At 45.4% G+C, this 26,803-nt stretch overlaps 2 protein-coding genes across 2 annotated transcripts; one reads left to right on the top strand and one right to left on the bottom strand.

Annotated features, from left to right (window-relative positions):
• Positions 1-1,620: 1,620 nt before the first annotated feature.
• LOC117964049 (small ribosomal subunit protein uS12) lies at positions 1,621-4,135 on the bottom strand. The gene is made up of 4 exons (XM_034906291.2): positions 3,984-4,135; positions 2,869-3,028; positions 2,065-2,185; positions 1,621-1,818 (listed from the first exon to the last, which is right to left on the bottom strand). The coding sequence occupies exons 1-4, from the start codon at positions 3,985-3,987 to the stop codon at positions 1,672-1,674; spliced, it is 432 nt and encodes a 143-aa protein (XP_034762182.1). The 5' UTR covers positions 3,988-4,135; the 3' UTR covers positions 1,621-1,671.
• A 2,585-nt stretch (positions 4,136-6,720) lies between these two features.
• LOC117963998 (V-type proton ATPase subunit S1-like) lies at positions 6,721-16,170 on the top strand. Its single transcript, XM_034906109.2, has 7 exons — positions 6,721-6,844; positions 9,610-9,653; positions 10,033-10,112; positions 11,334-11,584; positions 12,978-13,028; positions 14,860-15,100; positions 15,620-16,170. The coding sequence occupies exons 1-7, from the start codon at positions 6,741-6,743 to the stop codon at positions 15,860-15,862; spliced, it is 1,014 nt and encodes a 337-aa protein (XP_034762000.2). The 5' UTR covers positions 6,721-6,740; the 3' UTR covers positions 15,863-16,170.
• Positions 16,171-26,803: the final 10,633 nt, after the last annotated feature.

Here is a 26,803-nt window from a genome sequence, read left to right as displayed (position 1 = left end):
CCTGTGAACCATTAAAGTTGCTGTCACATTTTCTGGATAAAAACCCCACTGTTGAAGGATCATTGGTCAGGCTGTGAATCTGAAGGAAAATGAAGACCAAAGAGCATTCTACAGAAGTTAGAGATAAATTAACACAAATGCATAGATTAGGGAAAGGGTACAAAATAATATCCAAGTGTTTGGATATCCCAGTGAGCACAGTTGGATCAATAATCAGGAAACGGAAGCTGCATCACACCACCCAGGCACTGCCAAGAAAAGGCCGTCCCTCAAAACTCAGCACTCAAACAAGGAGGAGACTTGTGAGAGAAGCCACAGAGATTCCAACAATCACTTTGAAGGAGCTAGAGTTCAGTGGCTGGGAGTGGAGTAATGGTGCACCAGTCAACCATATCAAGAGCTCTGCATAACACTGGCCTGTATGGGAGGGTGACAAGAAAGAAGCTGTTACTCAAAAAGTACCATCTGAAAGCATGTCTGGAGTTTGCCAGAAAGCATGAGTGACCCAGCTGCGATGTGGGAAAAGGTTTTGTGGTCAGATGAGACCAAGAGTTTTTTTGGCCAAAACTCAAAGCGCTATGTGTGGCGTAAACTTAACACTGCCCATGCCTCAAGACACACCATCCCTACAGTGAAGTATGGTGGTGGCAGCATCATGCTGTGGGGATGCTTCTCATCAGCAGGGACTGGGCATCTTGTTAAAATTGAAGGAAGAATGGATGGAGCAAAATACAGGGAAATACTGCAAGAGAACCTGCTTCAGTCAGCTAAAAAACTGAAGCTTGGGAGGAAATTCACCTTTCAGCAGGACAATGATCCCAAGAACAAGGCCAAAGCAACATTGGAGTGGCTCAAGAACAAAAAGGTGAATGTCCTACAGTGGCCCAGTCAAAGTCCTGATCTCAATCCCATTGAGAATCTGTGGCACTATTTGAAAATTGCGGTCCACAAGTGTCGTCCAACCAACCTGAACAACTTGGAGCAAATCTGCCAAGAAGAATGGGCCAAAATCACTCCGACACTGTGTGCAAAGCTGGTGCATACTTACCCCAAAGACTTAAAGCTGTTATTGCAGCGAAAGGTGGCTCTACCAAATATTAATGTGTGGGCGTTGAATACTTATGCAAGCAAGATATTTCAGTTCTTTATTTTTCTTAAAAATATTTCCCAACATAAAACCAATGTCACCTTACAATAATTGATTTTGAGTTTCAGTGTTCTAAAATAAAATATCAAACATAACGAAATTTCAATGTACAATTTGTAATTCAGTAATATGAGAGAATTAGTCAGGGATCTGAATAATTTTGCGAGGCACTGTATATTTTTAGTTACTGGTGTTTACATTATATTATTTACATTATATAAAGTGCTTTGAGACAGACCTGTATGAAGGATGCTATATAAATAAATGATTGAATCTCTACTGCAGTTTGTGTAGATTACCCCCTCGCCCAACTCTCACTTGTTAACGGAGCTGCATTACAACCCATGCTTTCATAATCTTCCATTACCCCCCCCCCCCCCCCCATGCTCAGACACCTGGCAAATAAAATGTGGTGCGAATTGCAAACAAGGTAAATACTTTAAAAAAAAAAAAAAAAAAAACACAAACAAGTATTCATTGAACTGAAAAACATTTATTAATACCCCAGTCCATTGAGCTACAGTTTAAGATCTTGGTCTCTCCTTCTTGCCTTTGTACAGAGCCAAGAGAGACACGTTGGCGACCTTCACAACCTTGAAGCGGACTCCGGGAATATCACCGACGGCATGGCCCTTACGACCAAAACCAGCAACCAGAACTTCATCGTTTTCCTAGACAGAGGAGAAAAATATTACAAAGTGAACTTCTGAAAGATTGCAGGACAAGCACCGAGAATTCACATAAAAACTGCAGGGACAGAATATGCTAAATTTTACAGGGGAAGAGATGAGAAAAAAAAAAACCTTATATTATATATCAGCCTTTTCTCATTCCCAAACTTTTCACATGTACTTTATCATGAATGCAATCACATGCCCCACAGAGTTAACAGTTTTCAACACAAACACGACACGGACCTCAATGAAGTTCAGGCAGCCGTCATTGGGCACGAAAGCTGTGATCTTCTTGCCGTTTTTGATGAGCTGGACTCTGACACACTTCCTGATGGCAGAGTTGGGCTGCTTAGCCTCCACACCTCTGGGCAGGAGGAAATACAAAAAAGAATAATTAGAAATAAATGATATCCAACTACAGGAGTTACACACTGGAGATCTACAATTAACAACTAACTTACTGAAGCAAGATATTCCATTAATAACACTCAAGAACAAACAGATATTGATCATAAATATTTGGCTACGCAAGTCCAGAAGTTATTCAATATTATCAAGCAGTCTCTTGTAATTCTGATTTTACTGCATTCACAGCCAGTGCTCTGCTGGTCAGTTTATAAATTCCTTGTATCATTCTGCAAGCGCATATTGCCATTACAATAGGGAAGACAATGTCATTTAAAAGCAACAGTGATTTTAGTATTGCGTAACTGTGCCTCTATTTGCAGTATTCCTGTGTAAGAGATGGCATGCAAAGGTATACCCTGCTCTGAATTCAAGCTGTAGTATCCTTACAACTGGAATATGTTTACACCATCTGTGAAATGTTAAATACAATATAAAATATATATTATAGGTATATATTAAAACTGCAATGAAAAATATCATCTTTGAGCTACTAATCTGTACAAGTCAATCACCACCTTGGATGAAGATTTAGCGAGTCTCTTCTGCTAAAAAAAACAAGCCGGACAACCAGCAGAAAGAATGCAAGCCTGAGGCAGTGCGGGTTTACAATGACAAGATAACGCGGATTTCTGTACTTACACTTTTTCCAGGACAATTCCCTTGGCGTGGGAAGCCCCTCCAAAGGGGTTAGCCTTCAGAGCAGTACCCAAGTGAGCCTTCTTGTACTGCTTGTCATGCCACTTCTGCTCCCGGCGGTGGTTACGCAGCTTTCTGGCTGTACGAAGACCTCTGCACTTGCCTGGAGGGTCGCAAATAGAATATTCAATTATACCCATAACATGATGACATCGCAAGAAAACAGCATTGCTATGAATGTAACAGGGGGTAAGTGCATGGATTTACAATTCAGGGTACACAGCTTGCCTATGAACAGATCTGAACTCACTCTAGCTGTGGCTGCTCTGGAAGACGAACACGTAGGTGCAACACAGTTTACACAAGAACAGTTAATTCTTTTCAGAATTGTCAGTTACAATTTACAAAACTGACAGGCAGTGTTTTGTTTGCCTGGGTTCCGTTACGCCACAGAAAAGCTTAGCCTGCCAAAACATTTCTAAGACATATTAAATGCAGACTAAAACTGCAGTAAGCAAAGCCATTCTAATTACATTTCACCCGATAGACGAGTGCTGCATGTGGGGAGTGTCAGCTTAATTACGGTAGCTAACCAGCTAATACCGACACAACTCAAAACTCGATTGTATTTAAAAACAGGTAATTTAGTATCCCTATCGATCGTGCACAAACGGCATATACACGCCCGCTCAACACAGCAACTATTTCTGAACAGAACTAAACAGCGGCCTACTGCAGCGTCCATGACGCTTGCCAGTAAATTACGAGACAAACAGAAGATCTATACGTAAGCTAATCTTGTATTTCATTTGTAAAGAAATTGTGTATATTTCAAAAACATCAAACAAACTGCACTTTTTTTCCATGACAAACATTAACCAGGTTTATTTGGAGCAGTCCTCCCCTACCACACAATATTAGTGCGGTGAACACAGCGTGGCCGCGCTCCACGTTATCAACATTCAATAAATATACATCACAAAAACATCTTCAAACCCCACATATCCCTACACGGGGCATTGATACCGCGTTAACATGCCTTTATACGTGGTTTTAGTTAATAAACGAGGATTTAAGCGGTGTATAAAATCTACTTTGATAGTAAATCTTTCACGCACCCATCGTCAGCGTCTCAGAGCTACAGGAGGAAAGAACGATCCCGGCGAGCACCGCGGCACTGGCTACTCACAGGACCCAGTGGTGTGCAGGAAGCAACTGCGCCTTTGTTTATATTAAACAAATAATCTTTAAAACTAATTCGCTTTGATAATGGCTGGTTTTAAAACAATAAATAATCTTTGTATATATTTCAAAATATAAAAAAAGAATGAAACTATGTAGTCGCTTATATCATGTCAGGTCCTAATTGGTGTCTATGGTATGCCAGATTGAAAATGATTAGCGTTGTGCAGTGCAGCGCACCCTACACACGTGACACGTGGTTCTCATCGAGTGTATATGGTAGACTCGCCGCTAGTCTGGAAGCACGGTGTTAAGTAATACATCTTTATTAAGGATATAGAGGATTTAGCAGTAGCAGAGGTGACGTCATTAGCCACTAATCCTGCCTACAGAAGTGTGATTTATCACCGTATGTGTGTATTTACCCTACAGTATGTAATAAAAAAATAAATAAAAAAACGTCTTTTTATTTATATGAAAATATATAAAACATATGACTGTGACATGTCCAATATGTAGCGTATACATATTTACCCATACACAGTATGTGTGTGAAGCACATGGAAATTACTTTGGTAAATGAAGTACCGCAGTGATACTCCGTACATCAGAAAGATTTACCATTCAGCTCACAGAGCAAGCTCTGCAGCGGAGAGGCGAGTGCAGGTCTTCCGCGGATGTCAGTATTATTAACTCCGCAGCCGCTAGGAGGAAATCCATTTCACAAGGAGGCAGCAGTGACTTCCACTCTAGCTTTAGCTTTGAAATACCTTCATATCTCTGCAGACAAACACAAGGGACGGGTAATGGACTGCATGAAATTATAAATCACACGTTCTGGAATTACATTTGTTTCACATTTTAATTACATTAAATTTAAATTGCATGAAGGGGAATTTTCTACACAACTTAATAAGGGAAAGTGGCAATTCCAGCCCAGTTCGTAGTTTTAACACGTGTGTGTGAGTAACATCGTCTGTCAGTTCAAAATAGGAGCTATCAGTGTTATGACAAAGTGACCATGACGTTCTGCATATCAACAGCACAGAGCAGTATAGAAAACAAAATGGAGAAAAGTACAGTTTAATCCCAGGTGGGGGACACTGCTGCTGTACCCTTGAGCAAGGTACTTTACCTAGATTGCTCCAGTAATAACCCAACTGTATAAATGGGTACTTGTATGTAAAAAATAATGTGATATCTGTATGAAATAATAATAATGACTCGAAATACCAGAAAAAAAGAGTGTTGCAATTATTATTATTATTATTTATTTCTTAGCAGACGCCCTTATCCAGGGCGACTTACAATCGCAAGCAAATACAAATACATTCAAGTGTTACAATATAAGTCATACAATAATAACAAGAAATACAATAATTCTCAAGTGTGAATCATCAATCCTAGATGTTATAAAGCATGCATCCATCTCTCAGCATGCTGCAGCAAAAGGGAACATCTTAGTTTAGCAAGAGTTCTTAAATTGCACTTAATGTGTGGCTCTAATGAAAGATCCAAAAATGACACCCAAAGCTCTCATTTCAGCCTTCAGCTCAGAGGAGTAACTACCAAATGTAAATTCAGATGGATTTATATTATTTAGTTAATTCTGTGATCCCAAGAGCATCATCCCTGTTTGATCTGAGTTTAACATTAAAAACGTTTTTTGACATCCACCTGTCAGCAAGACAGGTAGAATATTTTCAGCTGAGGTGTCACCCGGTTTTAGAGATAAATATAATTGAGCATCAGGCCTGTCTGTCTGTCTGTCTGTCATCAGATACTGAACCAGGGCCTGTCTGTCTGTCTGTCATCAGATACTGAACCAGGGCCTGTCTGTCTGTCTGTCATCAGATACTGAACCAGGGCCTGTCTGTCTGTCTGTCATCAGATACTGAACCAGGGCCTGTCTGTCTGTCTGTCTGTCATCAGATACTGAACCAGGGCCTGTCTGTCTGTCTGTCATCAGATACTGAACCAGGGCCTGTCTGTCTGTCTGTCTGTCATCAGATACTGAACCAGGGCCTGTCTGTCTGTCTGTCATCAGATACTGAACCAGGGCCTGTCTGTCTGTCTGTCTGTCATCAGATACTGAACCAGGGCCTGTCTGTCTGTCTGTCATCAGATACTGAACCAGGGCCTGTCTGTCTGTCTGTCATCAGATACTGAACCAGGGCCTGTCTGTCTGTCTGTCATCAGATACTGAACCAGGGCCTGTGTCGTTATTCGCATCATGGCCCTACCTTACTGACAGTGTTTGTGACTCAGCACATTTCATTCAAATATATTGAGGATTAATTTGAAATATTAATCAGCAAGTATAACTAGGTCACATGCTGCTGTTTTTGTCTCAGAAGTGTCCAGTCTGCTGATGCTGAGCTTGGAACACATCCACTACACAACATAGCATGAGAGACACAGCTGCTGTTGTTTTTTTATATCTAGCCATAAGAAGGTAGATGAAATGTTGTCTTCAGTGTGACTTTCTACGTAAACAAAGTGGATTCAGCAACACTTAGTGCCTCATCCCATCCCTTCTGGGGGTATGGCTGCGGCAAGGGACCAGCTTGCATCCAGCCCTCTATTGGCTGAGTGCCTTGTCCATCAGTGGACAAAGGGTTAGGGTTTAGAGTATATTATCAAAGCTGCTTAAAGGACAGGCTTCATCTGGAGAGTCTGCTCTGTCTGTCTCCATGGCGAAACACAAGGCATTCACATTTACTATATTAGCAATGTTATTTGTTCTTGTACGCTTTTCAATATCCTTGCATCAAGCGCCTACGAACCTGGAAGAAAGGTCAGTGGTACAAGTTACTTCTATCTACCGTTCAGTGTTTCTAATGCACACTACGTGCTGTCTAGTCAGTGCAGCGGAACTGTCAGACACCACGGCTTCATAGAGCTGGGCTACAGCAAGTCACCAGCAGTGTTAATTCAGGCTGTGTTTGTTACAGAGTGTAACCAGCAGTGTTAATTCAGACTGTGTTTGTTACAGCGTGTAACCAGCAGTGTTAATTCAGGCTGTGTTTGTTACAGCGTGTAACCAGCAGTGTTAATTCAGACTGTGTTTGTTACAGCGTGTAACCAGCAGTGTTAATTCAGACTGTGTTTGTTACAGCGTGTAACCAGCAGTGTTAATTCAGACTGTGTTTGTTACAGTGTGTAACCAGCAGTGTTAATTCAGACTGTGTTTGTTACAGCGTGTAACCAGCAGTGTTAATTCAGGCTGTGTTTGTTACAGAGTGTAACCAGCAGTGTTAATTCAGACTGTGTTTGTTACAGCGTGTAACCAGCAGTGTTAATTCAGACTGTGTTTGTTACAGCGTGTAACCAGCAGTGTTAATTCAGACTGTGTTTGTTACAGCGTGTAACCAGCAGTGTTAATTCAGACTGTGTTTGTTACAGCGTGTAACCAGCAGTGTTAATTCAGGCTGTGTTTGTTACAGAGTGTAACCAGCAGTGTTAATTCAGGCTGTGTTTGTTACAGCGTGTAACCAGCAGTGTTAATTCAGACTGTGTTTGTTACAGAGTGTAACCAGCAGTGTTAATTCAGACTGTGTTTGTTACAGAGTGTAACCAGCAGTGTTAATTCAGACTGTGTTTGTTACAGAGTGTAACCAGCAGTGTTAATTCAGACTGTGTTTGTTACAGAGTGTAACCAGCAGTGTTAATTCAGACTGTGTTTGTTACAGAGTGTAACCAGCAGTGTTGATTCAGACTGTGTTTGTTACAGCGTGTAACCAGCAGTGTTGATTCAGACTGTGTTTGTTACAGAGTGTAACCAGCAGTGTTAATTCAGACTGTGTTTGTTACAGAGTGTAACCAGCAGTGTTGATTCAGACTGTGTTTGTTACAGCGTGTAACCAGCAGTGTTAATTCAGACTGTGTTTGTTACAGAGTGTAACCAGCAGTGTTAATTCAGACTGTGTTTGTTACAGAGTGTAACCAGCAGTGTTAATTCAGGCTGTGTTTGTTACAGCGTGTAACCAGCAGTGTTAATTCAGACTGTGTTTGTTACAGAGTGTAACCAGCAGTGTTAATTCAGGCTGTGTTTGTTACAGAGTGTAAAATCAACCCAATTTAAATAAAACATACACGCAGCACTAGTCTATGTTACTGACCTTAATCGATCTAAACAGATTACTCATATAAGTTAGCATTAGTAGCTTTTAAATATACTAAAAGTTAAATACACCAAAAATACATTAAAACATACAAAGCATATCCCAAATGATGTATGTATTTGGGCTGTCCCTGGATGTAACGGTTAAAGGATTATTTTATTCAGTGTTTCAGGGCAGTTTATTCCTGGAAACTCCGATCCTTTGTGATTAATGGATTACAGGAGCGTTCGATAGACTGAACGAGAGAGTATAGACTGAACCTCTCCTCTATCTCGACCCGAGGGAGAGCAGTGCATTGCAGGGTTTCTAAACACATTTCAAACATATTATTAGGGTTCCATGTGGGAGCTCAGCTGAGGATTGCTAGAGGGGTTACCAGCGCCTCTGTCCCAAGCACATTCTGTCACTCTGCTGGCTTTCATGATTGTAACACACTTCACTGCAGTGACACGCAGATACATGGCAGATCTTTTCTTTCTTTGTCTGATGCTGAGAAGTGATTTCATGCTTTTGTTTAGTCTAGACTTGTTGATTTGCTGAGCTTCTGTGTTCTGGCTTATCCTGTTTGCAGCTTGTTCACAATGCAGCTGTCAGTATTCTCACTGGAACAAAGAAACTGGCTCATATACTCCTGTGCTGGCCTCCCTGCACTGGCTTCCAGTGCGTTTAGAATTGATTTAAAATATTGCTATTGACATATAAAGCACTAAATGACTTGGCACTGGATTACCTAAGAGAGATTTTGTCCCCATATAAACCTCAGTGCATTTTAAGATCAGCTAACGCTGTGCCTCAGAAAGGTAGAGTTGAAAAGGAGAGGAGAAAGTGTATTCAGTTCTAATGCTCCAGACTGTGGAATGTATTGCACCTTTTCCACAGACCAAACCGGACATATTTCCCAGTCAGCCTAGCTCTATCAAAACTGCACTATACTGTAATACAGTTTACCACCAGGTCTTGGTACAAATCAATAATATTACAGTCTAATGTTACCTGAGACAAGTAGCTGTGGTGATGAGCAACGCCATGATAAGTCAATGCAATTTCTGAAGCGACTATGCTGTCTACCTGTTTTTTTTTCACAAAGAATTTTTCCAGTCACTGGATTTCTGAGCCTGAAAAGCCTGTTTGTGAAGGTCTTATTTTACAGCCGTTATGTCATGGCAAACTGTATTTGTAGGACTTGGTCACTAAACCTGAGTTTGGGTGAGGAAAACGGGGCAAAAGAAAAGTCTGCCCCAGCAAACCCGTAGCGCTGGGTGAATACGTTCTTGAGTCGCTGTTGTCTGGGGGTGTGCAGTGCTGTGCTTCCGTAAGGTGCCAGAATTACTTGTTTTGGACATGGATTTATTTCTTGCAAAACAGTTCTCAACTTTGCAAGGTCTGCATGCATCTTTACTTACACATACTAAATACATGTCTGTTTCTTTGCTTACAGTTCAAATGTGTTCCCATACCAAGATACTGTCAGTACTGGAAATGGTGAGTGTTTGCATACACAGTTATCTTGGTTATTGCTAATGAAATAATGTCATCAGTTAAACTATTATAGGTGCAAGAATACCTAGAAGTTAAACATGCACTGATGTGCTTTCTTTAACCTGGGGCACCCACAGTAAAAGCATAGCAGTGCAATGAAGCATAGTAAAGCATAGGTAAGAACTGAAAAGCACAGAGGGGTATAGTAAAGCATATTAAAAACAGGGTAGACTAGGGTAAATGCTAGTTTATTGTGGTAAACTGTTCTAAGGGTAGTAGCAGGTGTTTGCTATACAGTCACTTGTTTTTTCTTACTATGAGACTTTCATAGTAAATGGAAGTGCATGGCAGCCAGTAACCCTTTCCTTTCTGATTCCCACAGGGGGTAGGAGTGGCCAGTCTGTCACTGGGGGTACGAGTGGCCAGTCCATCAGAGCCTCACATAGGGGTCCCTCCCTGCAGGTAAGCAGCATTAGAACAGCACGGCTTGCCGACACGGCTCAGGAAACTATTTTTACCCTTGAACAGATTGAATTAATCCCAAACAGACTGAATTCATCTTCTGCTTGGTATGATTATACACATATTACAGAGATTTAGTCAAATCCAAAAGCACTTCAGATACATCATAGTATAAAAAATCATGTGCTTTAATCCTCTGCACATCACCCCACTCATGTTAACAGCTTCAGAACAATTGCACATGAAACCGGGTCCAGGCATTCCTGAGGGAGGGAGAACCCTGCAGGCCATGCTGATTCGCTGCACCTGGACCCAGAGAAGCCCTGTTATTTTTAGGGGTAATCCTCTGCTAATTCGCTGCACCTGGACCCAGAGAAGCCCTATTATTTTTAAGGGTAATCCCGCTGCTGATTTGCTGCACCTGGACCCAGAGAGCCCTGTTATTTTTAGGGGTAATCCTGTGCTAATTCACTGAACCTGGACCCAGAGAAGCCCTGTTATTTTTAGGGGTAATCCTCTGCTGATTCACTCCACCTGGACCCAGAGAAGCCCTGTTATTTTTAGAGGTAATCCCGCTGCTAATTCGCTGCACCTGGACCCAGAGAAGCCCTGTTATTTTTAGGGGTAATCTACCTGCTGATTTGCTGCACCTGGACCCAGAGAAGCCCTGTTATTTTTAGGGGTAATCCCGCTGCTGATTTGCTGCACCTGGACCCAGAGAAGCCCTGTTATTTTTAGGGGTAATCCACCTGCTGATTTGCTGCACCTGGACCCAGAGAAGCCCTGTTATTTTTAGGGGTAATCCACCTGCTGATTTGCTGCACCTGGACCCAGAGAAGCCCTGTTATTTTTGGGGGTAATCCACCTGCTGATTTGCTGCACCTGGACCCAGAGAAGCCCTGTTATTTTTGGGGGTAATCCCGGGAGGACCACAGATAGGCAGAGGCAACTGAACTTTAACGACTGTTTAGGGAATTGTTGCTGAACATTCTCTTATATTAGACAGTACTGTAAACAAACTTCTAATTCTCTTGCAAACACATGAAAACAGGATTCATGAACTGTTGGGCTCGAGCTTCTGCGTGAAGCATTTCATCAGCAAGCAGTGCTTTTAAACAGGTGTCATTCGTTAGTCTTCCAAGCTGTGCTTCATTGCATAACATAATATAACCTGCATTGTGAATGGCTGTTTTTGGAGTCACTTTGCCTCCCTCTCAGCAGGACCCAGACCAGGGAGCAGGCACACTGAAGAGGACAATCAGGAAGCTCCTTCAGACCTCGAACCCAACCCCACCCACCCCATTCTCTCCTCTAAAACTCACTGAGAATGGGAAGACCTGCATCCTCTTCTGGGCAAAGAAGCTGATCGTGAAACTAAGAAACCACACCCATGTGGACCTGACCGACCGGGCATTCAGCCCAAACGCCAGAGTGGACCTGAAAGGATCAAGCTGCAATGGGGAGAAAGCAATGTGAGACCACCCCCCCCCCCCTTCCTGTGAGACCACTCCCCCTCCCTGTGACACCCCTCCCCTTCCCTGTGAGACCACGCCCCTCCCTGTGAGACCACCACCCCTCCCTGTGACACCTCTCTCCCTCCCTGTGAGACCACCCCCCTCCCTGTGAGACCACTCCCCCTCCCTGTGAGACCCCTCCCTCTCCCTGTGAGACCACTCTCCCTCCCTGTAAGACCACTCCCCCTCCCTGTGAGACCTCTCCCCCTCCCTGTGAGACCACTCTCCCTCCCTGTGAGACCACCCCCTCCCTGTGAGACCACTACCCCTCCCTGTGAGACTTCTCCCCCTCCCTGTAAGAACATCCCCTTCCTGTGGTACCACTCCCCCTCCCTGTGAGACCTCTCCCCCTCCCTGTGAGACCATCCCCTCCCTGTGAGACCACTCCCCCTCCCTGTGAGATCACGCACTCCCCCTGGGATACCCCTCCCCTCCCTGTGAGACCTCTCCCCCTCCCTGTGAGACCCCTCCCTCTCCCTGTGAGACCACTCTCCCTCCCTGTAAGACCACCCCTCCCTGTGAGACCACCCCCCTCCCTTTGAGACCATTCCCCCTCCTTGTGAGACCTCTCCCCTCCCTGTGAGACCATCCCCTCCCTGTGAGACCACTCCCCCTCCCTGTGAGATAACGCCTCCCCCTGGGATACCCCTCCCTCTCCCTGTGAGACCACTCCCCCTCCCTGTGAGACCACTCCCCCTCCTTGTGAGACCTCTCCCCCTCCCTGTGAGACCATCCCCTCCCTGTGAGACCACTCCCCCTCCCTGTGAGATCACGCACTCCCCCTGGGATACCCCTCCCCTCCCTGTGAGACCACCCCCCCCCCTTCCTGTGAGACCACTCCCCCTCCCTGTGACACCTCTCCCCTTCCCTGTGAGACCACGCCCCTCCCTGTGAGACCACCACCCCTCCCTGTGACACCTCTCTCCCTCCCTGTGAGACCACTCCCCCTCCTTGTGAGACCTCTCCCCCTCCCTGTGAGACCATCCCCTCCCTGTGAGACCACTCCCCCTCCCTGTGATATCACGCACTCCCCCTGGGATACCCCTCCCCTCCCTGTGAGACCACCTCCTCCCTGTGAGACCACTTCCACTCCCTGTGAGACCACTCCCCTCCCTGTGAGACCACTCCCCCTCCCTGAAGGCCTTTCTTCAGCAGAAAGACTGAAGAGAAAATTAAGGGACTACTACTACTACGACTACTACGACTACTAATACTAATACTACTACTACTACTACTACTACTACTACTACTACTACTACTACTAATAATAATAATAATAATAATAATAATAATAATAATAATAATAATAATAATAATAATAATAATGCCATGCGGTTTGTTTAATTGACAGGCTCTCTCTGAGATTTGGGGATGTGGCGGATTTGAAGGGGCTGGTAATAAGGTGTGTTGGGTGTGTAAGTCTCTCTCTGCCTGTGCCCTACCTGTGCCCTTGGAGTTGAAGGACCACATGGCTCCAGGTTCACCGGAGCAGACTGGGACACTTTGCAAAGTGTTGTACTTATAGTCCTGCAAAAGGTACCTTAATTCATTGGGTTAAAAAGCCTGACGTGTCCCAGTGAACCTGGAGCCGCACACTCCCCCTGACTTCAAATAACACAGCTCCCTGGATCCGCACGCTCCCCCTGACTTCAAACAACACAGCTCCCTGGATCTGCACGCTCCCCCTGACTTCAAATAACATAGCTCCCTGGAGCCGTACGCTCCCCCTGACTTCAAACAACACAGCTCCCTGGATCCGCATGCTCCCCCTGACTTCAAACAACACAGCTCCCTGGATCTGCACGCTCCCCCTGACTTCAAAGAACACATCTCCCTGGAGCCGCACACTCCCCCTGACTTCAAATAACATGGCTCCCTGGAGCCGTACGCTCCCCCTGACTTCAAACAACACAGCTCCCTGGATCCGCATGCTCCCCCTGACTTCAAACAACACAGCTCCCTGGATCTGCACGCTCCCCCTGACTTCAAAGAACACATCTCCCTGGAGCCGCACGCTCCCCCTGTCAAACAACACAGCTCCCTGGAGCCGCACGCTCCCCCTGACTTCAAACAACACAGCTCCCTGGAGCTGCACGCTCCCCCTGACTTCAAAGAACACATCTCCCTGGAGCTGCACGCTCCCCCTGACTTCAAAGAACACATCTCCCTGGAGCCGCACGCTCCCCCTGTCAAACAACACAGCTCCCTGGATCTGCACGCTCCCCCTGACTTCAAAGAACACATCTCCCTGGAGCTGCACGCTCCCCCTGACTTCAAAGAACACATCTCCCTGGAGCCGCACGCTCCCCCTGTCAAACAACACAGCTCCCTGGATCTGCACGCTCCCCCTGACTTCAAAGAACACATCTCCCTGGAGCTGCACGCTCCCCCTGACTTCAAAGAACACAGCTCCCTGGAGCCGCACGCTCCCCCTGACTTCAAACAACACAGCTCCCTGGAGCTGCACGCTCCCCCTGACTTCAAATAACATAGCTCCCTGGAGCCGTACGCTCCCCCTGACTTCAAACAACACAGCTCCCTGGAGCTGCACGCTCCCCCTGACTTCAAATAACACAGCTCCCTGGAGCTGCACGCTCCCCCTGACTTCAAATAACACAGCTCCCTGGATCCGCATGCTCCCCCTGACTTCAAATAACACAGCTCCCTGGAGCTGCACGCTCCCCCTGACTTCAAACAACACAGCTCCCTGGAGCTGCACGCTCCCCCTGACTTCAAACAACATAGCTCCCTGGAGCCGTACGCTCCCCCTGACTTCAAAGAACACATCTCCCTGGAGCCGCACGCTCCCCCTGTCAAACAACACAGCTCCCTGGAGCCGTACGCTCCCCCTGACTTCAAACAACACAGCTCCCTGGAGCCGCACGCTCCCCCTGACTTCAAACAACACAGCTCCCTGGATCCGCACACTCCCCCTGACTTCAAACAACACAGCTCCCTGGAGCCGTAAGAACTTCTAACTACATATATCCCTATTCGTTCTTTGAGATCAGAAAATGCTAAACTTTTAGTTGTTCTAAAACTTTGTCTTAAATCAGCTCGAGCCGGTTGACACTAGGCAGGTTGAAGCATTGGATTCTTTTAAACATGCTTTTTTGAATGTTCTTTTCTATAATTGGTGGTAGCTGGAGTGTATTGTACATATGAGCTCTCCTGTTTCGTTTTTCATTTTGTACAGTGCTCTGAGATGTGTTTGACTCTGTGTTTCTCGCCAGTTTTCTCCTGTCCAACACTTACTACGAGTCGACTGCTCAGAGCTGGTTCAGCCTGGACTCTGTTCACATCCTATACAACAGGTCTAAGGAAGCCAGCTTCAACGCCACGCAGATCTACGCGCCCGCCGTGTCCTCCTACCACTGCCAGCATGTCAGCAGCCTGCACAAGTACGACACGCTGCTGGAGCCCAGCTCCCACAGAGACTCTCTGCTGTGGCACATCACCTTCATCGACTTCCAGGTAGGGTCCCACAGACATTGCTGGAGCCCAGCTCCCACGTGAAGGCTCTCTGCTGTGGCACATCACCTTCATCGACTTCCAGGTAGGGTCCCACAGACACTGCTGGAGCCCAGCTCCCATGTGAAGGCTCTCTGCTGTGGCACATCACCTTCATCGACTTCCAGGTAGGGTCCCACAGACACTGCTGGAGCCCAGCTCCCATGTGAAGGCTATCTGCTGTGGCACATCACCTTCATCGACTTCCAGGTAGGGTCCCACAGACATTGCGGAGGCTGCAGACCCTAATACAAGGTGACTTTAAAAAAACAAACTGATCCACCATTGCAGTGAGTGCCCTTTCCCTCTAGTGGATGATAGACGTACATAACTAAGTAATACCACATCTCTTACATTCAAAATGATGATCTACAAAGTGAATTGAAAGTACAAGAAGAGTACGGGGGATATTTCACACTGACCCCAAGTTGCTCTTTGGAGGCTGATGTAGAAATCTCTTGCTGTGGTGCTTTCCATTTCCAGATTCAAGCCTTCAATGTGGAGGGGGGCCGGTTCTCCCCAGCCAGTGACTGTGCTTCGTTCTTCACCCCGGCCATCCTCATGGGGCTGCTCATGTCTCTGATCCTGCTGCTGGTGCTGGCCTACGCGCTGCACATGGTGCTGCACCTGAAATCCATCGAGCAGCTCGACGAACACAGGCCCTCTGTCTACCTGGAGAGCGAGGCCGAGAGCGAGCCCGGGGACAAGGAACAGGCTGGCCAGTGAAGAGGGCGCTATCAAAACGCCAGCTCCATCTCTTTATGATGTTTGCAATCATTCCGAGCGGTGCTGTGGCAAATGTTTTTTAACCCTTAATCTATATTAGATCACCTGGTTGCCATCTTGCTTGCAGGTCTGTGTTGTTTGCCTTGTTTTTTTCATGTTTTCATGAGATGTTGGGCCCTTTCAACTGTTCAACCTGCTACTGCGCTGACCTTCACTGAGCTGAACTTTACTGAGCTGAACTTTACTGAGACCTTCACTGAGCTGAACTTTACTGAGCTGAACTTCACTGAGACCTTCACTGAGCTGAACTTCACTTAGCTGAACTTTACTGAGACCTTCACTGAGCTGAACTTTACTGAGACCTTCACTGAGCTGAACTTCATTGAGCTGGACTGTACTGATCTGAACTTTAATGAGCTGAACTTTACTGATCTGAACTTCACTGAGCTGAACTTTACTGAGCTGAACTTTACTGATCTGAACTTTACTGAGCTGAACTTCACTGAGCTGAACTTCACTGAGCTGAACTTTACTGAGCTAGACTGTACTGATCTGAACTTTACTGAGCTGAACTTCACTGAGCTGAACTTCACTGAGCTGAACTTTACTGAGACCTTCACTGAGCTGAACTTCACTGAGCTGAACTTTACTGAGCTGAACTTCACTGAGACCTTCACTGAGCTGAACTTCACTGAGCTGAACTTTACTGAGCTGAACTTCACTGAGAACTTCACTGAGCTGAACTTCATTGAGCTGGACTGTACTGATCTGAAATTTACTGAGCTGAACTTTACTGATCTGAACTTCACTGAGCTGAACTTTACTGAGCTGAACTTTACTGAGACCTTCACTGAGCTGAACTTTACTGAGCTGAACTTTACTGAAACCTTCACTGAGCTGAGCTTCACTGAGCTGAACTTCACTGAGCTGAACTTTACTGAGACCTTCACTGAGCTGAACTTCACTGAGCTGAACTTCACTGAGACCTTCACTGAGCTGAACTTCACTGAGCTGAACTTTACTGAGACCTTCACTGAGCTGAACTTCACTGAGCTGAACTTCACTGAGCTGAACTTTACTGAGACCTTCACTGAGCTGAACTTCATTGAGCTGGACTGTACTGATCTGAACTTTACTGAGACCTTCACTGAGCTGAACTTCACTGAGCTAGACTGTACTGATCTGAACTTTACTGAGCTGAACTTCACTGAGCTAGACTGTACTGATCTGAACTTTACTGAGCTGAACTTCACTGAGCTGAACTTCACTGAGCTGAACTTTACTGAGACCTTCACTGAGCTGAACTTCACTGAGCTGAACTTTACTGAGCTGAACTTCACTGAGACCTTCACTGAGCTGAACTTCACTGAGCTGAACTTCACTGAGACCTTCACTGAGCTGAACTTCATTGAGCTGAACTTTACTGAGACCTTCACTAAGCTGAACTTCACTGAGCTGAACTTTACTGAGACCTTCACTGAGCTGAACTTCATTGAGCTGGACTGTACTGATCTGAACTTTACTGAGCTGAACTTTACTGAGCTGAACTTCACTGATCTGAACTTCACTGAGCTGAACTTTACTGAGACCTTCACTGAGCTGAACTTTACTGAGACCTTCACTGAGCTTAACTTCACTGAGCTGAGCTTCACTGAGCTGAACTTCACTGAGCTGAACTTTACTGATCTGAACTTCACTGAGCTGAACTTTACTGATCTGAACTTTACTGATCTGAACTTCACTGAGCTGGACTGTACTGATCTGAACTTTACTGATCTGAACTTCACTGAGCTGAACTTTACTGATCTGAACTTTACTGAGCTGAACTTCACTGAGCTGAACTTTACTGAGCTGAACTATACTGAGCTAAACTTTACTGAGACCTTCACTGAGCTGAACTTCACTGAGCTGAACTTTACTGAGCTGAACTATACTGAGCTAAACTTTACTGAGACCTTCACTGAGCTGAACTTCACTGAGCTGAACTTTACTGAGCTGAATTTCACTGAGACCTTCACTGAGCTGAACTTCACTGAGCTGAACTTCACTGAGACCTTCACTGAGCTGAACTTTACTGAGACCTTCACTGAGCTGAACTTCACTGATCTGAACTTTACTGAGCTGAACTTTACTGAGACCTTCACTGAGCTGAACTTCATTGAGCTGGACTGTACTGATCTGAACTTTACTGAGCTGAACTTTACTGAGCTGAACTTTACTGAGCTGAACTTTACTGAGCTGAACTTCACTGAGCTGAACTTCACTGAGCTGAACTTTACTGAGCTGAACTTTACTGAGACCTTCACTGATCTGAACTTTACTGAGCTGAACTTCACTGAGCTGAACTTCACTGATCTGAACTTTACTGAGCTGAACTTCACTGAGCTGAACTTCACTGATCTGAACTTTACTGAGCTGAACTTTACTGAGACCTTCACTGAGCTGAACTTCATTGAGCTGGACTGTACTGATCTGAACTTTACTGAGCTGAACTTTACTGAGCTGAACTTTACTGAGCTGAACTTTACTGAGCTGAACTTCACTGAGCTGAACTTCACTGAGCTGAACTTTACTGAGCTGAACTTTACTGAGACCTTCACTGATCTGAACTTTACTGATCTGAACTTCACTGAGCTGAACTTTACTGATCTGAACTTTACTGATCTGAACTTCACTGAGCTGAACTTTACTGATCTGAACTTTACTGATCTGAACTTCACTGAGCTGGACTGTACTGATCTGAACTTTACTGAGCTGAACTTCACTGAGCTGAACTTTACTGAGCTGAACTATACTGAGCTGGACTGTACTGAGACCTTCACTGAGCTGAACTTCACTGAGCTGAACTTTACTGAGCTGAACTATACTGAGCTAAACTTTACTGAGACCTTCACTGAGCTGAACTTCATTGAGCTGGACTGTACTGATCTGAACTTTACTGAGCTGAACTTTACTGAGCTGAACTTTACTGAGCTGAACTTTACTGAGCTGAACTTTACTGAGCTGAACTATACTGAGCTAAACTTTACTGAGACCTTCACTGAGCTGAACTTCACTGAGCTGAACTTTACTGAGCTGAACTTTACTGAGCTGAACTTTACTGAGACCTTCACTGAGCTGAACTTCATTGAGCTGGACTGTACTGATCTGAACTTTACTGAGCTGAACTTTACTGAGCTGAACTTTACTGAGCTGAACTTTACTGAGCTGAACTTCACTGAGCTGAACTTCACTGAGCTGAACTTTACTGAGCTGAACTTTACTGAGACCTTCACTGATCTGAACTTTACTGAGCTGAACTTCACTGAGCTGAACTTCACTGATCTGAACTTTACTGAGCTGAACTTCACTGAGCTGAACTTCACTGATCTGAACTTTACTGAGCTGAACTTTACTGAGACCTTCACTGAGCTGAACTTCATTGAGCTGGACTGTACTGATCTGAACTTTACTGAGCTGAACTTTACTGAGCTGAACTTTACTGAGCTGAACTTCACTGAGCTGAACTTCACTGAGCTGAACTTCACTGAGCTGAACTTTACTGAGACCTTCACTGATCTGAACTTTACTGAGCTGAACTTCACTGAGCTGAACTTTACTGATCTGAACTTTACTGATCTGAACTTCACTGAGCTGAACTTTACTGATCTGAACTTTACTGATCTGAACTTCACTGAGCTGGACTGTACTGATCTGAACTTTACTGAGCTGAACTTCACTGAGCTGAACTTTACTGAGCTGAACTATACTGAGCTAAACTTTACTGAGACCTTCACTGAGCTGAACTTCACTGAGCTGAACTTTACTGAGCTGAACTATACTGAGCTAAACTTTACTGAGACCTTCACTGAGCTGAACTTCACTGAGCTGAACTTTACTGAGCTGAATTTCACTGAGACCTTAACTGAGCTGAACTTCACTGAGCTGAACTTCACTGAGACCTTCACTGAGCTGAACTTTACTGAGACCTTCACTGAGCTGAACTTCACTGATCTGAACTTTACTGAGCTGAACTTTACTGAGACCTTCACTGAGCTGAACTTCATTGAGCTGGACTGTACTGATCTGAACTTTACTGAGCTGAACTTTACTGAGCTGAACTTTACTGAGCTGAACTTCACTGAGCTGAACTTCACTGAGCTGAACTTCACTGAGCTGAACTTTACTGAGACCTTCACTGATCTGAACTTTACTGAGCTGAACTTCACTGAGCTGAACTTTACTGAGACCTTCAATGAGCTGAACTTCACTGAGCTGGACTGTACTGATCTGAACTTTACTGAGCTGAACTTCACTGAGCTGAACTTTACTGAGCTGAACTATACTGAGCTAAACTTTACTGAGCTGAACTTCACTGATCTGAACTTCACTGAGCTGAACTTTACTGAGACCTTCACTGAGCTGAACTTCACTGAGCTGAACTTTACTGAGCTGAACTATACTGAGCTAAACTTTACTGAGACCTTCACTGAGCTGAACTTCACTGAGCTGAACTTTACTGAGCTGAATTTCACTGAGACCTTCACTGAGCTGAACTTCACTGAGCTGAACTTCACTGAGACCTTCACTGAGCTGAACTTTACTGATCTGAACTTTACTGAGACCTTCACTGAGCTGTACTTTACTGATCTGAACTTTACTAAGCTGAACTTTACTGAGCTGAACTTTACTGAGCTGAACTTCACTGAGCTGAACTTCACTGAGCTGAACTTTACTGAGCTGAACTATACTGAGCTAAACTTTACTGAGACCTTCACTGAGCTGAACTTCACTGAGCTGAACTTTACTGAGCTGAACTATACTGAGCTAAACTTTACTGAGACCTTCACTGAGCTGAACTTCACTGAGCTGAACTTTACTGAGCTGAATTTCACTGAGACCTTCACTGAGCTGAACTTCACTGAGCTGAACTTCACTGAGACCTTCACTGAGCTGAACTTTACTGAGACCTTCACTGAGCTGAACTTCACTGATCTGAACTTTACTGAGCTGAACTTTACTGAGACCTTCACTGAGCTGAACTTCATTGAGCTGGACTGTACTGATCTGAACTTTACTGAGCTGAACTTTACTGAGCTGAACTTTACTGAGCTGAACTTTACTGAGCTGAACTTCACTGAGCTGAACTTCACTGAGCTGAACTTTACTGAGCTGAACTTTACTGAGACCTTCACTGATCTGAACTTTACTGAGCTGAACTTCACTGAGCTGAACTTCACTGATCTGAACTTTACTGAGCTGAACTTCACTGAGCTGAACTTCACTGATCTGAACTTTACTGAGCTGAACTTTACTGAGACCTTCACTGAGCTGAACTTCATTGAGCTGGACTGTACTGATCTGAACTTTACTGAGCTGAACTTTACTGAGCTGAACTTTACTGAGCTGAACTTTACTGAGCTGAACTTCACTGAGCTGAACTTCACTGAGCTGAACTTTACTGAGCTGAACTTTACTGAGACCTTCACTGATCTGAACTTTACTGATCTGAACTTCACTGAGCTGAACTTTACTGATCTGAACTTTACTGATCTGAACTTCACTGAGCTGAACTTTACTGATCTGAACTTTACTGATCTGAACTTCACTGAGCTGGACTGTACTGATCTGAACTTTACTGAGCTGAACTTCACTGAGCTGAACTTTACTGAGCTGAACTATACTGAGCTGGACTGTACTGAGACCTTCACTGAGCTGAACTTCACTGAGCTGAACTTTACTGAGCTGAACTATACTGAGCTAAACTTTACTGAGACCTTCACTGAGCTGAACTTCATTGAGCTGGACTGTACTGATCTGAACTTTACTGAGCTGAACTTTACTGAGCTGAACTTTACTGAGCTGAACTTTACTGAGCTGAACTTTACTGAGCTGAACTATACTGAGCTAAACTTTACTGAGACCTTCACTGAGCTGAACTTCACTGAGCTGAACTTTACTGAGCTGAACTTTACTGAGCTGAACTTTACTGAGACCTTCACTGAGCTGAACTTCATTGAGCTGGACTGTACTGATCTGAACTTTACTGAGCTGAACTTTACTGAGCTGAACTTTACTGAGCTGAACTTTACTGAGCTGAACTTCACTGAGCTGAACTTCACTGAGCTGAACTTTACTGAGCTGAACTTTACTGAGACCTTCACTGATCTGAACTTTACTGAGCTGAACTTCACTGAGCTGAACTTCACTGATCTGAACTTTACTGAGCTGAACTTCACTGAGCTGAACTTCACTGATCTGAACTTTACTGAGCTGAACTTTACTGAGACCTTCACTGAGCTGAACTTCATTGAGCTGGACTGTACTGATCTGAACTTTACTGAGCTGAACTTTACTGAGCTGAACTTTACTGAGCTGAACTTCACTGAGCTGAACTTCACTGAGCTGAACTTTACTGAGCTGAACTTTACTGAGACCTTCACTGATCTGAACTTTACTGATCTGAACTTCACTGAGCTGAACTTTACTGATCTGAACTTTACTGATCTGAACTTCACTGAGCTGAACTTTACTGATCTGAACTTTACTGATCTGAACTTCACTGAGCTGGACTGTACTGATCTGAACTTTACTGAGCTGAACTTCACTGAGCTGAACTTTACTGAGCTGAACTATACTGAGCTAAACTTTACTGAGACCTTCACTGAGCTGAACTTCACTGAGCTGAACTTTACTGAGCTGAACTATACTGAGCTAAACTTTACTGAGACCTTCACTGAGCTGAACTTCACTGAGCTGAACTTTACTGAGCTGAATTTCACTGAGACCTTAACTGAGCTGAACTTCACTGAGCTGAACTTCACTGAGACCTTCACTGAGCTGAACTTTACTGAGACCTTCACTGAGCTGAACTTCACTGATCTGAACTTTACTGAGCTGAACTTTACTGAGACCTTCACTGAGCTGAACTTCATTGAGCTGGACTGTACTGATCTGAACTTTACTGAGCTGAACTTTACTGAGCTGAACTTTACTGAGCTGAACTTCACTGAGCTGAACTTCACTGAGCTGAACTTCACTGAGCTGAACTTTACTGAGACCTTCACTGATCTGAACTTTACTGAGCTGAACTTCACTGAGCTGAACTTTACTGAGACCTTCAATGAGCTGAACTTCACTGAGCTGGACTGTACTGATCTGAACTTTACTGAGCTGAACTTCACTGAGCTGAACTTTACTGAGCTGAACTATACTGAGCTAAACTTTACTGAGCTGAACTTCACTGATCTGAACTTCACTGAGCTGAACTTTACTGAGACCTTCACTGAGCTGAACTTCACTGAGCTGAACTTTACTGAGCTGAACTATACTGAGCTAAACTTTACTGAGACCTTCACTGAGCTGAACTTCACTGAGCTGAACTTTACTGAGCTGAATTTCACTGAGACCTTCACTGAGCTGAACTTCACTGAGCTGAACTTCACTGAGACCTTCACTGAGCTGAACTTTACTGATCTGAACTTTACTGAGACCTTCACTGAGCTGTACTTTACTGATCTGAACTTTACTAAGCTGAACTTTACTGAGCTGAACTTTACTGAGCTGAACTTCACTGAGCTGAACTTCACTGAGCTGAACTTTACTGAGACCTTCACTGAGCTGAACTTTACTGATCTGAACTTTACTGAGACCTTCACTGAGCTGAACTTCACTGAGCTGAGCTGAACTTCACTGAGCTGAACTTTACTGAGACCTTCACTGAGCTGAACTTCACTGAGCTGAACTTCACTGAGCTGGACTGTACTGAGCTGAACTTTACTGAGACCTTCACTGAGCTGAACTTTACTGAGCTGAACTTTACTGAGCTGAACTTCACTGAGCTGAACTTCACTGAGCCAGTTGTTCCATATCTTTCTCTAGCTCTTTAACTGGTTTTCAGCTTGCTAGGAGACAGCATGTTGTTTATTCACATGTCCTAATTTCATTGAAACCCTGTGACTGACTGCTTGGATTACATTTCAACTATAGTACTGCTATCATTATGAAATACCAATCAAAACTGAACAAGAGGAATGAAAGCAGCAGAACTCTGAACCACTCTGAATGATTGCAGATATCTTACAAAGTCAGGGGAAGGGTTGCTATAGATACAGATATAGATATATACCTGTGGAAGGGTGGTGGGTAATTCACTGACACAGGAGACAGAAATGAGGCTGAAAACACCGCACAGGTGCCCAGTTTTATTAGAAACTTATTTTGGGTTCAGCCCGCAGAGGGGGCTGTTGTCGGTGGCCTGCCGTACCAACTATGGTAGCGACAGAGCCACAACTATACCGGAGCGGTACAGGGTACAGAAGTGAGAACAAAAAGAACACTAATCAAAAGGCAAAAGAAACAGAGAAAACAAAACACAGTAAACAAAACTACAAAATAAAAAGTGCTGCACTCGGCAGCTTCTCCCCAACCGTCGCTATCCGTACGGCCCGGGTCTCCGTCCTACTCTAGCGGCTCCCTCAGCCTGCTATCCACTTTGTCGGGGGCTGCCCAAGAGTTTTCTTTTCCCCCGCTACTGCTAAATCTTTCTTTCTTTTGGTTTCTTATTTGTTTGTCTCGCCGGGATTTTTCGTCCGGGCTGATTTTTCTCCAGCGCTTCCGCACGCCGGCTTACGTCTCCGTGGGCAGACCTGAGGGAACAGCAGAATGAAACTTATAGGGTCAGCAATCCCCCCAAGACCCGCCTCCCAGCCACTCAGAGAGAAGGAAAGTCCGCACACCCACTCTTTCCCCTCTCCGTGTCACTGCCATGACTGACAGGCAGATATTGACGAGCTGCTGCCCTCTCCCTGCAGCACTATGAACACGCCAGAAGAGTCAGCACAGATCTCCCCTGTTACATATCCTCCCCCTTAGAATGGCACCACCGGTCCATTCGAAAATCCTACAACCCCATGCCTTCCCGAGAGAAAAAATCTGCGTTTTGATGCAGTTTCCCTGCTCGGTGGACAACCCTGAAGGCATAGGGCTGCAGGGCCAAGTACCATCGCGTGATTCTGGCGTTGTTATCCTTCATCCGGTGAAGCCATGCCAAGGGGGCATGATCTGTAACCAGGGTGAAGTGTCGCCCCAGGAGGTAGTACCGGAGTGACTCGACTGCCCATTTTACTGCGAGACACTCCTTCTCGATGGTACTATAGTTCTTCTCGCGGGGAAGGAGCTTCCTGCTGATGTACAGGACCGGGTGCTCGCTTCCCCGCACCTCCTGAGACAACACTGCCCCGAGACCTGTCTCTGACGCATCCGTCTGCAGGGTGAACCTCTTACCGAAATCCGGACTGCATAGCACTGGCTTACTACACAATCTCCGCTTCAAAGCGAGAAAGGCCCTCTGGCACGGCTCCGTCCACTGAACCGTATTTGGGGCAGCCTTCCGGGTGAGGTCTGTCAAGGGAGCAGCGAGCGTAGCGAAGTCCGGAATGAACTTCCTGTAATAGCCCGCTAGTCCCAAGAAAGAGCGCACCTGGGTTTTGGTCGTAGGGACCGGCCAGTCAGCCAAGGCTTTCACCTTAGCAATCAGCGGTCTGATCTGGCCACCCCCTACTCGATACCCCAAATACTCCGACTCACTCTTCCCAATGGCACATTTCTTTGGGTTAGCAGTGAGCCCAGCCTCCCGCAAGGATTGCAATACCGCCGCTACCTTACACAGATGACTCGGCCAATCCTCACTGTGGATAACCACGTCATCTATGTAAGCAGCGGCGTACTACTGATGGGGCCGCAAAATGCGATCCATCATCCGCTGGAAAGTGGCTGGTGCTCCGTGCAACCCAAAGGGCATGGTCCTAAATTGGTATAATCTGAAGGGAGTCGAAAACGCCGTCCTCTCTTTGGATTTCGGGGTCAGGGGTATCTGCCAGTACCCCTTCGTTAAATCCAGTGTCGTCATAAAATGAGCCGTGCCAAGACGCTCCAGCAATTCATCTACCCGGGGCATGGGATAAGCGTCAAACTTCGATTTTTCATTAACTCGCCTGAAGTCAATGCAAAATCGAGTTGACCCGTCCGGCTTATCCACTAAAACAATTGGACTATTCCAGTCACTTTGGGACTCTTCTATTACCCCCAGTCTCAGCATTTCATCAATTTCCGTTTTTATTACCTGTCTTTTACGTTCAGGTACACGGTATGGCCTCTGGCGAACTAGCGTCCCCGGCTCAACTTCAATGTGATGATGGGCTACTCGAGTCCGCCCCGGGACGGGAGAAAACACATCAGGAAATTTCGTCACCAGCGCCCGAGCCTGACATTTCTGTGTTGGTGTCAGATTCTCTGCAATCTGTACCGACCCTGTTTTCGCCAACACAGAAAGATCAGGTCCCAGGTCGGTGACGTCATCTGCCTGCGCCACTATCAATGCCTCCGGTTGCAGCCAGGGCTTCAGGAGGTTAACATGATAAATGTGTTTCTCTCTCCGCCGCTCCGGCTGGCAGATCTCATAATCCACCGCCCCAACCCGGCGTGTAACCTCGAAGGGTCCTTGCCACTTAGCCAGGAGTTTTGACTCGGAACTGGGTAATAATAGAAGCACTTTATCCCCCGGCTGAAATGTGCGCAACCGGGCTCCTCTATTGTATTGGGTCTCCTGTCTGTGTTGTGCCTGCTGCAAATTATCCTGCGCCCATTTTCCAACAGACTCCAGACGTTTGCGCAGGTCCAACACATACCGGACGGCATTCGTCGAATTATCCTGCTGTTCCTCCCACATCTCTCTGACCAGATCGAGCACACCCCGGGGTCTTCGCCCATACAGCAGCTCGAATGGAGAAAACCCCGTGGAAGCCTGGGGTACCTCTCTGATCGCAAAGAGAAGGGGAGGAATCAGCTGGTCCCAGTAACGCACATCACTACTAATAAATCTGCGCAACATGTTCTTAAGGGTCTTATTAAAGCGCTCCACAAGCCCATCGGTCTGAGGATGAAACACCGATGTCCTAATGG

This window comes from Acipenser ruthenus, chromosome 25, assembly GCF_902713425.1.
Source record: "Acipenser ruthenus chromosome 25, fAciRut3.2 maternal haplotype, whole genome shotgun sequence".
NCBI classification, from domain to species: domain Eukaryota; kingdom Metazoa; phylum Chordata; class Actinopteri; order Acipenseriformes; family Acipenseridae; genus Acipenser; species Acipenser ruthenus.
This window is presented reverse-complemented; position numbering and strand designations above follow the sequence as displayed.

Excerpts from the sequence above, each read along its gene's own strand:
- LOC117963998 (XM_034906109.2), top strand. The coding sequence starts at position 6,741 with ATGGCGAAACACAAGGCATTCACATTTACTATATTAGCAATGTTATTT. Across the intron at positions 6,845-9,609 it reads CCTACGAACCTGGAAGAAAG|TTCAAATGTGTTCCCATACC; the intron begins GTCAGTGGTACA and ends CTTTGCTTACAG. Across the intron at positions 9,654-10,032 it reads TACTGTCAGTACTGGAAATG|GGGGTAGGAGTGGCCAGTCT; the intron begins GTGAGTGTTTGC and ends TGATTCCCACAG.
- LOC117964049 (XM_034906291.2), bottom strand. Across the intron at positions 2,186-2,868 it reads GGAATTGTCCTGGAAAAAGT|AGGTGTGGAGGCTAAGCAGC; the intron begins GTAAGTACAGAA and ends CCTCCTGCCCAG. Across the intron at positions 1,819-2,064 it reads GCTGCCTGAACTTCATTGAG|GAAAACGATGAAGTTCTGGT; the intron begins GTCCGTGTCGTG and ends TCCTCTGTCTAG.